Source organism: Acomys minous (genome assembly GCF_964271855.1).
Source record: "Acomys minous genome assembly, chromosome: 14".
Lineage (NCBI taxonomy): Eukaryota > Metazoa > Chordata > Mammalia > Rodentia > Muridae > Acomys > Acomys minous.
Window position 1 is genome coordinate 78654040 of NC_140496.1, and position 13737 is coordinate 78667776.

The 13737-nt window shown below is 40.8% G+C and overlaps 1 protein-coding gene across 3 annotated transcripts in view; it reads left to right on the forward strand.

The window, feature by feature from the left end:
• PDE5A (phosphodiesterase 5A) overlaps positions 1-13737 on the forward strand; it is a 144400-nt gene that overhangs the window by 78220 nt on the left and 52443 nt on the right. For all 3 annotated transcript variants that reach the window (XM_084757814.1, XM_084757812.1, XM_084757813.1), the window contains exons 8-10: positions 188-296; positions 1174-1261; positions 12591-12766. In XM_084757814.1, the coding sequence (XP_084613940.1) occupies positions 188-296; positions 1174-1261; positions 12591-12766 (373 nt within the window). The remainder of the gene's footprint in view (positions 1-187; positions 297-1173; positions 1262-12590; positions 12767-13737) is intronic.

The window sequence follows — 13737 nt, forward strand, 5'->3', positions numbered from 1 at the left end:
CTGTGGGTGTTTGCTGTATCAGACTTTTCAGATTGGCGTAATGACTGACCCACAGTCATCCAACACATCTTCAAATTAAGATACAGCTTCCTCCCTGCAGTTTGCAGCCACCGGTTTCCCCCTTTACCCATTTGTTCAGCACGTTTTCCCAGCGCATAGAAGGAACTCACATCTATTATTTCTGCAGGGAACACGATGCAAACAAAATCAATTACATGTACGCTCAGTATGTCAAAAACACGATGGAGCCACTTAACATCCCAGATGTCACTAAGGACAGAAGATTTCCCTGGACAGTAAGTAACCTAATTTTAGACCTGATGCTCACAGGCTGTTTTCCTTTCAAACCCGTACTTACAGCTGCTCTTTGTCTGAAGGATTGGGCTGGAAACTGGGGAATTTAAGGGTGATCTCCATTTTTTTTCCTGCTCAGGGGAGGAGTGGTAAAGCAGCTTTAGATGTTCTGGAGAGGCTGTGCTGGGTGTTTTCTCCCTAGGCTTTGTATAGTAACAAGCCAACACTCCAGGTTGAGGCAATTTTAGCAACATAGGGACGGTAACTTTCCTCAGATGGGATTGCTGACTTTATCTGTAAAAATTAAGGTCCCTGTGGTTTGGACACACATGACTGGAGATTCTCTTAGTGAGCTGTTCCTGGGGAAGATGGCTATCCATTTGCCTTGACAGTGAATGTACAGAGATGTGTTCCTCAGACACAGAACACTTTGAATACCTGTGTTTTCTTTAATCTTTCAGAAGCATTAGCCTGGGATACAGCTGCCTTGATTCTGTTGCCCGCACATTTGGGACAACTTTTTCAGACATTAGAAATGTAGGCTTCACGTATAGTGGTGTTATTAAGAAGGCCAGTATTGTAATGTGTTCTTTCCAGCCTTTTGGATTATGCCTGCTTTGTTAAATTGAGACCTCTACCTCACTAAGATGGCAGACGTTGTATAAAGATTTGACTTACTATTGCTATAAACTATTTGGAAAGTTTGAACGGAATAAAGGAAATTTGGTATATTATTCTAATAAAGACTGGCTATATTGCCTGTTGTCTGTAGCTAAGATAAGATGAGCATATGAGTTATTTCGCATGTGCCATACATATGGTGTTTGTGGGACCAGTCATTTCTTTTGTCTTAGCAGTCTTGTTTTTGTTCTTCTTTAGAATGAAAACACGGGGCACGTAAACATGCACTGCGTTGGAAGTTTGCTTTGCACACCTATAAAAAATGGGAAGAAGAACAAAGTCATAGGTAAGACCTTTCCATTGACTCAGCCACTCTGCATTTGTGTAAGCAGAGAGTATCCCAGACTACTTTCAACTGTTGATTGTAAATTTAAAGAATAAAGTGTCAAAGGAAAGAGAAAATTTAGAGTTAGAAGTTAAAATTTTTATGCTGGTAAATTCCTCTATACATGTCAGACATTTTATTAGCTCTACTGTATTTTTTTTTAATAATTAGCATACAGTTTTGCCTGAGGTTTCTGTTTAAGAATGATGTGTTAAAGTCAGTGGACTAGACTAGCAAAATGGCTCAGTGGGTAATGTCCTTGCCACCAAGCCTGGGTTCTATTCCCAGGACCCGTATCGTAGAAGGAGTGAACCAACTCCAGAACTTTGTCTCCTGACCTCCACGTGCACACTGTGACACACGGGCACACACACGCTTGCACACACATAAAAACATGTTGAAAGTTCATACACCGAGAGGCATCAACTGACAATGTATATTTAGTCTTATTTCCTGACATTTGAAATTTTAGGTTGTATTGATTTGTTTATTCATTTAATCGGTATTTATTGGGCACTTCTGTAGTCTGTGAACTTGGCATAAATCAGTAAGTGAAGCAGAAATCCCTATCCTAAGGTCTTACATTTGTATACAAAGGCTAAAGGACAAACTCCACTACAAAGTGGCACAAAAATTCCCTCCCCAGACGATGGAACAATGTTCCCTGCTACTGACGTGTTTACTTCTTGGTGTCATAGGCTTTATTAAGAGCAGGGCAAACATTGCTGGGTATTGGTAGCACATCGCTTTAGTCTCAGCACTCAAGAGGCAGAGGCAGGTGGATTTCTGAGTTCGAGGCCAGCCAGGGCTACATAGTGAAACCCTGTCTTTAAAAAGACAGAGGTGGACCAAAAGTGCATTATTTTATATCATAGTTATGCACAGTTAACACAGAGAAAGCAGACTGAACTAATAGCATGCTCCCAAAATTGTGCAAATAAAGGGCAGGTAAATGACTTGTAAAGATTAGAATTTGAAACTAATGCCCTGATGGAACAACAGTTATGTATAAATGTACCTTAAAATATCTCAACAGCTTTCAGGTTGCAAGAAAAAGAAGTATTATTTAACATGGAAGCAGACACGTGTGTGTGTGTGTGTGTGTGTGTATGGTGTTTCAAATGTTGAAAGTGCCTGTCCTCCAAGTTGGACACAACTTTAACTCCTCTGCTAGGAGGCCATTAAACTTTCCATGAGTCGCCTTGCCTTGTTCTGATTCCAGGCTCAGTAATTTGATTTCCCTTATTTGATTTTCCTTCCAACATAGTTCATGGGAAGGGAACCGGTTGTTCTGCAGGTTTGCATGTTTGTGTTCTAAAGATGTATCTGTCTCTTGTCCATTCCGGGCTTGCTCACCAGTCTTGTCACCCCCCCCCCCCCCGCCCCCGTCACAGCATCTCATGGCAGGTCCTGCACCTACCAGGCTCAGGAGCAGACCCCGTGTAAACCTCTAGATGTTTGTAGGCCCCCACACCCCTTGCTGTGTCATGTGGAGCAGTACTCTTCTGGGCTAGGGAAAAAAAAAAAAGGTCGGAAGCCGATGAACGTGTCAGCACGTCCGTAAGCATTATCACCAACTGATCCCTAGAACAAGCCGCACGTGTTATGTCGTAAAATGTTACTCCCTAGGAGTTCTGCTTTTTAAAAAAATGATTTTCATGTAAGGATAAGAAACTACTGTTAACTGCCACTGAGAACGTGAAGCGAGTTCCTGCGGAGATGTGTCACTTACTAATAGGTTGTCGTAGGATTGAAGGAAGGAAGCACTGCAGATGGTGGGAGAGACACAGCTTTGCTTTATCTCAACAGTGTCGCTGTGAGATCCTAGGTGGGAATGGGAGCTTGCTGAGGAAGGCACGCGCCTGACACGTGTGCACTTTAAGCCTAGTCACAGAGCACACGCCTGGGAAAGCGGCACATAAGCCCTTTGCTTCACCCGTGTAAATGATTTGGAGCATTCAGTAACTCCGTAGACCTGTCAAAATGCACTTTTTAATCTTGCCCGTGTTTCAGAAAAAATGAGCAAAATATGTTAAGCTAAGAGTGGGAAGACTTAAGCCGAGTGTGGTGCTTCCCAACAGGCAGATCTCTCTGAATTTGAGGTCCATATAGCAAGTTCCAGGATAGCTAGGGCTGCCTGATAGAGAGACCCTGCCTCAAAATAATAAAAATAAAATCAAAACAACAACAACAAAAAGGAATAAGAGTAACCAGGCTTGTTCGGGTATGTGGGTTCACATCGTCCTACTGACCAGCAGAGTCAAAAAGCCAGCAAATGCTCTCTTTGAAACTGGAAAGTCTCTGTTTAAAAAGAAATAAGTGTGAGTTTGTGGAACAGACAACGTACTCAAGTTCATTGCAAGTGTGAGATGGAGCTGTCCCGGTGTACCCTGCTGTCTTATAAGCGTGGCAAAGCTGGGAGGTTGAGTTCTGCGTGTACTTTGATGTCCACGGGTGCACTGGGGAAAAAAGATATTCCATGTCACAGACCATGGCGCTAATAGAGAGTCCCCACAGAGTCCCACGCAGGAAAACAGGCCACTCCATGTGTGTTCCTGTCATCGTCTTCCTTCCTCTTCATTGGTTTTCATTACTGATGTTTAGATGAAATTATAAACATTAGACCAGTTCAGAGTCGGTTGCATCGTCAACTTTCTTCCCCAGGGTATTATGTCCTATCAGCACCTGCCCGGCCTTATACAGAATGTTTCCACCACCGCTCGGGAAAAATGTTTCTTGTCCAGCATGCATTCATTTTAACCAGTTGCTTGCCCCGTTGATAAGGCTAAATATCTCTATATCGTATTTTCCAGAAATTTTGATCTCTATTCTCTGTACCAGTTTCAAAGCATATTGTATGATATATATTATGCACCATACACACACACACACACACACACACACACACACACACACACACACACACACCATTAACTGCTTCTCCTTTCTGCCTCCAATTCCTCCCACGCAACCCTCCTTTGTTTAGAGCATATTTGAAGAAATTACCATTCACAGGAAACACAAAAGCCTTTAGAATGTTCCTACTTTAGATGAGTTATATTATTATGCTATGAGTAAGAAAATATAATAAAAATAAAAACCATACTATCCTACAGAACCTTGTCTAAGAGCTGTTAGAGGAAGTATGCCCATTACTGTGCATGCGGTAATCTGGGGCTTCTCCTAACTCTCTCTTGTCTATGCTGTAGAAAGCTCCTGTTATCTTGTTTTACTCTATTAATTGTTTGGGCTTTGTTTAAGAAATTACTCACAAATGGACTTTAAAGGGTGAGTATTTGGAGAGTTGGCCTACCCTCTTGTGTTCTATCCTAATTTGAAGTTAATGAATAATTATTACAAGATTAAATTTTAAAATTTGGCTTCTACTTTATTTTATTCATTTATCTTTGCGTTAAGTTTTATCATTAGCACTTTTACTTTTTTCTTGATTTTAAACATTTTCTAAGATTCTCATAGTGCAAATAAAATTAAGTTTTGCACTTTTTAATAGACTACATTGTTAGATAGTACTTAAAAGTACCAACCCCTGCGCTGTTCCTATGTAGAGAATTGCAAATTATGCTCAGTTTTAATATATATCAGGAAATAAAATAATAGTGGAGCAGTAATAACTGGAAGGAAAATAATTAAGAAATCATAGTTGTCAGCACTTGGAAAGGTGCTGCAGGAGGATGACTGCAAGTTCAAGGTCACCCTGGGCTAAATTGGAAGTTCAAGGTCAGCATGAGCTACATAGCAGTCCTTGTCATAAACAAATGGAAAAGTAGAGCTATTATGCAACCCAGCTGTTTAACTGAGTGAACCTAAGTGAGCGGATCGCCAGATGTTTGAACATCCATGTTTATTGCTGCAGTATGGCCAATAACCAAGATATGGAACCATTCTAAATCCTCACCATAGAGATGAATGAATTTAAAAAATATATATATATATAATATATATAGTGGAGTTGTATTTGATGATGAAGAATGTAATTGTGCCATTTGTAGGCAAAATAGGTGAAACTGGAGATAATTATTTTAAGTGAAATAAGCCAAGTACAAAAAGAGAAATGCCATGCTTTCTCTCATATGCAGAATTTGTATATATGTGTATATGCACACACACACACACAAAGATGATAATGAGGAAGTTAGGCAGAGATCTAAACCAAAGAAGAAGGAAGAACAGTGAGCATAATTGGGAAGGAAAGCACAGTAGTCATGTTTCCAGATTGAACTATATATACACAATTATATGCTATGAAATGATAAGGGGGATTGTTGGGGAAACTAGGGAGACTCGTACAAAGGGGGATGGGGAGGGGATGTGGTCAAAATACAATTATAGAAAAGTGCCTTAATGAAACCTACTTTCATTAAAATAATTAAAACTAAGAACTTACAGTTCAAAATTATAAAAGTGAAGGTCTGCTTTGAGATTTGACTGAAGAATAGAAAACAAAGAAAGTACTGGAAAAGAAAGAAACACACTAATATTTAGCATGAAATACTAATATTTCTGAAAAAACAGTGTTTTATTATTAACCAAGAAATAATGAGATTATTTTAACCTAGTATTCAATTATTCAAAGAAACACCTATTTCTGTCCTCTTTGTGCTGCCTCTCCTACGTAAATAGGAAGGATGAAAACAGGAGAATGAAATTGAAAAAAAATAATAAACTAAGGAGATGAGTGGGAATAATAAGTCTTTAACATATAGAACAGGGATCAGAGAGAGAACAAACAAGGACAGTGGGGATGTAACTACAGATAGAGACGGAAACAGTTTTAATTAGATAATATGATAGACCAATAGCCTGGCATTATGCTACACACTTGTAATCCCAGTTCTCTGCGAGGCTAAAAGAGAAAGACCACCGTGCAAGGCCAGCCTGAGGAGCTCAGCAAGATGCTGCCTCAAAGTTTTAGGGCATGGCAGTGGGAACAACTGGGCATAGCTTAGAAGGAGAGCTGCCGCGCAGCCAAGCAGCCTGTGCATCACGCTGACTCAGTCCCCAGCACCAAAGGCTTGGGAGTGGCATGCGAGGTTGCAGGGGATGGGGGGAGGGGATGCGAGGCGATCACCAATACTTACTGTCATAGAGCTAATTCATAAAGTTATATGTAAGGTTTTATAATGCACACATGATGCCAAAAGGATCCTAACCAAAGCAATTAGACAGAAGGTGATGAAATAAAATGAGACATGAAGAGGGAGAAGGCACACAAGGCAGAAAATGACCTGTTGGTTACATGGGCAACCCCGTGGTGGTCCAACCGGAAGTTACTAAGCAGAGCAGCCAGGCTCGATGGCGCACACCTCCAGTCCAAGCAGTTGTTAGGCTGAGGCAGGAGAACTGCTCTCAGTTCAAGGCCAGCCTGTGTTACAGCATAGGAATTTGCCTATAAGCAAATGAACGAACGGAATGAATGAAAGAAAGAATGAATAAATAAATACATTTAAATTTAATGTTTGGTGGGACACATTTGTTAGAAAATGAGAATGTAAAACAAAATTTCACTTACCAAAGTAGCAAAGAATAAACTTGGTCAGAAATATGTATCATCTGTGTGAAGAAATCTATAAAGTACTGGGTGATTTAAAAATCAAGAAAGATTGGAATCTCTTTGCTATATATGATCCTTTCCTGGGTTAGATCAGTTTTAATATCTTCTAAATGGAGGTGGAGACCCTCAAAATAAACATTTACATCTAGAATATGTAAAAAAAAGAATGAGCTACAGACACAGATGTACATATAGAATTTATCAAAAATAAGTTACTATAAATGTAACATAATTGAAGTGGGTACATGTGGTAGAAGATATAGCAAGGTTGTTGGAAGAAAAAAAGAAAGTTTAGATGCAATTGTGTTGTTGTATGTAATAGAGCATGCTACAGTTCTTCTAAGTAATATGATATTGGTTGAAAGCAACATTTTAGATAATGCAACAACGGAAAAGATCATTTCAATTAACTATGATTAACAAAGATGGCTAGGGATGTGGATTTTTTTTAAGGCAGTTTGCTAGGATAATGCCTGGGTAAGTGTCCTGTATAGTAAATAGTTCAAATCTGCCTCAGCTAAAATTCACTTAACGAGTATATTAAAGAGATATTAATATATTAATGGAGCCAGGGATATAGCTCAGTGGTGCCTGCCTAGCATATACAATTCTTATAAATTTGAAGATTTTAAAACATACTAAAATACAAGATATATATGTATATTGTTTCAAATGTGAATTCAGTATGAAATAAGGTAATGATTCAAGCCATTAGGTAATGGATAACTAGGTGTAGTAAGAGATCACTAGCAAGTTAGGGGGGAAATTAAGATCTTGTAATCCACATGTTTAAAACTGTTGAGAATTTTTAGAAGTACTAGGAAAATAATTCCTCCCAGATCTAATCCATCTTCCCTACTTTGTGCTCATGGACATATAGTTGTGTACGTGTGTGTGTGTGTGTGTGTGTGTGTGTGTGTGTGTGTGTGTGTGTGTGGTGTCCTTCCACTGGAGCATGATCTACCTATCAGGGGCCACACTCTCAAAGAAAACTGTCTCTTCCTTTCCCTACTATCTTTCAATTGCCAATAGGCCATTCACTAAGGCCTGGCTTTTGTTTTTTTTTGTTGTTGTTGTTGTTTATTTTGGTCTTATATACTCACAACTTCCATGAGTTCATGTGTTCAACTGTCTTGTGTCCAGAAGACACTGTTTCCTTCTAGTTGTCCACTGTCTATGATTCCTACAATCTTTCCTTTCCTCCTTTTACGATGATTCCTGAGCCTTAGGGATGTGCATTTTTCAGGTTCTTATTTTTTGCATTTTGAACAGTTGTCTTAATTACCATCAGCTTCAAAAAGAATCTTCTCTGATGAGAATAGAGAGATTCACTAATCCATAAATATAACGGTAAGTTGTTAGTTTAAAATTCTACCCACTTAACAGAGTGAAAAGAGGAGTTTCTTCTTTAGGGCCCTTGACCTTTCTAACCATGAGTACTGCTCTAAAAAATGGTGCCAAGCATCGTTTCAACTTGTGTAGCAGGCCTTAAATCCAATCAGAAAGTAGTTGGTTACTCCCATGGCATTGGTGCCACTGTCGTACCAGTGAACATATCTTGCCAGGCCAACTATAATTGAAGTTCTCAAGGTTCATAACTGAGTATGGTTGATGATTACTTTTTCTCCTCTGGTACTGTGCATAGATAGCACTTTCCAGTGTTTTAAAAGCTTAACCAACAGGGATGGAACTTCCAGGTCAGCACCAGCTTGACTTCTCCATGTCTGTGACTCAAGTATGTGGTGTCTTCAGCAACAGGGTCTTGTCTGAAGAGTAACGAAGAGTGTGAGCAACAGTCCTTAATGTTTGGGGGTCTGTGGGGCCTCACTGGCCAGGAACTACAGAAGAGACAACCCATTCTTGGCACCAGTTCTGAGTGAGGCCATCCAGACCCAGAAAGACAAATACCACATGTTTTCTCTCATTTGTGGGGATTAGCTTGGCGGGGTGATGGGTTGATTGGTTTTTTGAGACATGGTCTCACTTTGAAGCCCTGGCTGGCATGGAACGTAATACATTTGAGTTCGCTGAGATCTGCCTACCAAACTCCCTGCAACATGACTCCTTTAAAATATTTTTATTAGTTTTGAGAACATCGTACAATGTACTTTGATCCCGTTCACCCCCCCCCCCTGCTTCTCCCAGACCCACCCCTGCCTTCCTGCCACCCAACTTCATGTCTGTCTTTCTGTCTTTTTAAACCCAGGCAGTCCAGTTCATGCTGCCCCAGTAAGTACCGTTGGGTGTGGGGCCATTCTCTGGTGTGTGATCCACCTGTGAAGGGCCACACCCTTAGAAAACTGACTCTTACGGACGTGTTGTGTTATAAGGGGGAGGGGACTAACGGAACAGGAAGAGCTAGAAGGGGGGGGGTGCAGGGTTGAAGGGCAGGGCAGGGTAGTGGAGGGAGTGGAATTACTCTCTCATGAGTGCCAATACCCTGGCGATACACCATAGGCTTGCAAATAAAAAACTCAATGCCAGGAGCCGGTTACCCCTCGTGAAGATGATTGATTTGATTACCTGAAAAAGTAAATATTTTATATAGAAAAATGTTCCCTAATTAAGATTATTGACAAAAATAAGCACAATTTTTTTACAAGATTAAATGTTTATATATATGCCTCCTGACGTAAGATTATTGTCCCAAAATATGAGCAAAAATAATTTTAGTAAGATTGGTGTTAAGATAGATTTGACTTACTTTAAGGCCGCATGCTAGTTTTGATGTTCATGTTTATAGCAGAGAGAATCTGCAGTGCTAGCAGAGTATATGTGTCTTAACCCTGTTTTACTGAAAAGCTAGAAGGTTGGAAGTAGACTATGAGTCCCAGAATTGCAGAACAGGACGCAGTGGCAGGGTTTCAAAACCATCCTCCCTGTAGCTTCCAGAGGAGCTTTGTAGTCGTCAGCTCTTACAACTGCAGCAGCCCCATGAGAGGATGTCCTTTTAAGTGCTCAGTCCCCTCCATAATATTAGAGAAGACTCATAATTTACTATTTGGCTTTTATTGTTGCTTCATTTTTCTCCTAATACAGTTCTGGGCATTATTTTACTTTACGATTATATTTATTAGTTGCTATTCACGAGTGTTCTTGTATCTTTGGTTCTATACAGCAACTGTAAGAAATGTAAATGACCCGCATTTCATCACTGCACTGTTTAGCTCTTCCCGCCGATCATTAGTGAAGAAATGGTGGAAATTTAATCTATAAACGTGCCCAAGCCTTAAATTTTCTCTGGGAAGAACTCGGTTTGTTTCTTATAAACCTTTCTGTGTAGTTTTTGCTTGCTATAATTAAATTTTCTGAAGGATTTAATGAGATCAGTGGGATAAGCATGAATGCTGCCCAGCCCACTTTCAAGAGATAATTTAATTATATGTTTAAATGGCTGTTTGTCTTCAGTACCCTTTTCTTGCCCTGGGCCTTAATTCTGTGTTTCTGCACCTGAAGTGGTGGCCTATAACACAGATACATTTTTTTTTCTCTTCTGGACTGGGCTGTGGTTACAGTGCACTTAATATTCACTTGGAATTCCATTTAAATGATTTGTGAAATTCCAGAGGCAGAAGTTAATATTCCTTTTTTGTTTGTTTTGTTTCTTTTTGCCTAGAGCTTTGCATATATTAGACCAGCAGTCTACCACTGCACTACACCTCCAGATCCACTTATACCTCTTCACATATTTGCTCGGTGAATTTTAGGTAGGACAGATTTCAATTACTGTGTAAAAGACTTAATTAGCCTGATGGCCTGATGTGCACACCCTGTGTCACACTTTCCGTTGTGGTGCCTGCAGGAACATCTTATTTCTGAGCAATGACTATCATGTCCAAGATAACTTCTGTAAAAGCTGAAAGACGCTTCCACTGTAATCTGAGCATAAGAGCGTGAAACACATGGCTCGCAGGAGGATTCCAACTGGGAGGCCTCCAGAGCCTACATAAACAGTTCATAGTTACAATGTGAGGAGCCACAAAGACGAGATGACATAGCGTGTGTGTGTGTGTGTGTGTGTGTGTGTGTGTGTGTGTGTGTGTGTGTTTACCAAATATGGGATATGGGTTGTTAAGACAATGACTACCAAGTGCCACTTTCTGCATGGCTCTTCCCTGCCTTGTTCACATGCCTTAGGTGATGCTTGAAGTTTTGCTTTATAACAGAATAGTGTTGGAAAGGTGGTCCCTGAAGCACTAACACGGACAGCGAAGCCTGTGGATACCAGAACTACATAGGCAAACAGAAATGAAAAGCGGAGGCCAGATCCTTTGCAGTGTTCAAGTAAAGAGAGCGTGCAACCATGGTGACAAGAGGGATTAGTGTGCAATCAGATGTCATCACAGACCATGAAAATCTTGTGTGCTCCAGGAAAAATAAGAGCAAAGAGTTGATATAATCTCCGTGGGAAAGTACCTCGGGTCAGAGCCGGGGAGCCCTGCATCTTTTCATTAACTCAACATTTTTCTTCCTTAAGTTCTTAACTGTCTGCCAGGATTTTGTGAGCTGAGAAAGTGGGATTGTGGGGAGGGGATCGCTAGACCCAATATACTTCAAGGCAAGAAGTAAACAGAAGTGGAGTCTGCTGTTATTCAGCAAATGTTACTGCCCTGTGTGTGAGATGAGAGGGCCTCTTTGTGAAGGAGATGTAGAGGGCACTTGGGAGAAAGGCAGGAGAGCACTGGGCCACAGTGCAGGCCCCAGGGAGACGGAAGGTCCAAGGCAAAGGTGTGGGTGATCGAGGTGCCATCTGAGCATTGCACATGAATGTGTGTCATGCGCACACGCTCTGTGGCTATGAGTAATTGCAAAAACTTTTTCCTCATTCCTGTAATGGTCCCGCCACCTTCACAAGGAAAATCATGAGGACCAGAGGTTTTGTGTCCAACCAAGTACCCAGTGCCTGTCCCACAGTAGGCACATAGAGGAAGCCTTGTATTTAGCAACACCATGATAAAAGTTAACAACACATTTTACTCAATGGCGAGCCACGTATGCCAACTCCTTGTACACAGACCTCATCCTGCAGACACAGAATTCCATTACAACACCAGCTGAATCAATATTCAGTATAACGTTATGGTGATCCTCCATCCTCGCCCGACTGCAAGGCTGACCTATAAGCAGAGATTAAGATAGTCTTTAGGAACTAACTCTGGTTTTATATCTAAAATAGTCGTTGTATCTGTGTTTATTTCTTCACATTTGATTAGCTTGGGTACTTGACTGTGTATTTAAAAATTGAAGCTGCCTGTGTGATTTGCCTATTTTCTGCATTCTATTCTGTATGTAACTGCATTTTAAAACTGATTTCTCAGTAAAAGAAGGCAGACTGTGTGGCCCAAATCTCTGATCTGCATCAAAACTGCTCTCTTGGCACATGTACAAAAATCCAGTTAGTTTCCAAAGGACAAATTGTCTTTAGGGAATCAACTGATCTAAAAGTCATGACCCAATCTGGAGGAAAACAGTTCTCTAGGATTTTTTTTTCTTAAGTCATAGACGATATACATTCAGGGCTGTGTGAAACTAATGCTCACATAAGTGAACCAGGGTTACTTTTTTAGATTTGTTTGCAGAGATCCGTGTTCTTACTTGGACATAAAAGGCATTTCAAATAGAAAACCGTAAGGCTATCCTCGGGCGTGAATGTTGAGGTTGGTTGGAGCTCTGGTGACTGGCCGTCATATACCTGCTTACTTTCTCGGATCGCTATAGGGGTTTGCCAACTTGTTAATAAGATGGAGGAGAATACTGGCAAGATTAAACCCTTCAACCAAAATGATGAACAATTCCTGGAAGCGTTTGTCATCTTCTGTGGCTTGGGGATCCAGAACACACAGATGTATGAAGCGGTGGAGAGAGCCATGGCCAAGCAAATGGTAACATTAGAGGTAGGACGAAGCCTATGGGATTTGGTCAGCTTAGTCACATTCTTAGCTTTCTCTTTTCCTCCCACAGTGTGTGTGTGTGTGTGTGTGTGTGTGTGTGTGTGTGTGTGTGTGTGTGTGTCTGTGTGCGCGCGTGTGCGCACGTGTGAGTGTGAGTGCCTGCGTGCATGCATGCGTGCGTGCTGGCTTTGAATCCCCACAGAAAACATGGGATTCTTGTGGGGATAACCATATGCTTATTTTAAAGCTAAAGCAAGTAGATTCCAAATATTTAGACTCTTGCCAAGGCTCATATGACCAAGTCAAGACTGTGGTCCAGCCCCTGCTTTTTCTGCAGACAGCAGTGTTTGCCCTCTGTACTTCATTCTCACAGATGCCCACCATCCTTGAGTTTCTTTCCCATTTGTCTCCCTCTTGCATTTCTCTATGAAGATACACTTATACAAAGCTTTTAAAAAATCCCCCACGTGTCTTACAGAATTGAAAGCCAGGTAAAAGAAAGATAAATACAGGAAATCAGTAAAAGGCAGAAACGGGGTCTCTTTCAAACCAGAGATTCAGGCATTTTGCCTTCTGATCCAGTTGGTTTTCTGGAGAGGCTAGTTGCCTCGGTCAACTAGCACTTCTTATTACATGTAAAATAAGCCATTCCGTACAACCACAACTTTGGTTTAAAGGACTCTCTAAGATAGCCTCTCTTGACTTAGAAATTATCATTTTTGAAAATGAGAATTATGATCCTTATCTCAAGTTAGAAGACTTAAAGAAGCAGTCTTAAAGTAGTTCTGGGTCCTGGTCCCCCGTGAGCTTAAAAGCCGCAGCGTCCTCAGCTGCTGTTGGTGCTTTCCTTTCTCTGCCTATGACTCAGAGGCTCTAAGGGCACCTTAAACCTGCCCATGTGACTGAATATTCCCACAGCCCTTTCTAGATGAATTCGGTAGTTACTACAGACTTCATCTGAGAGCCATTTCTAA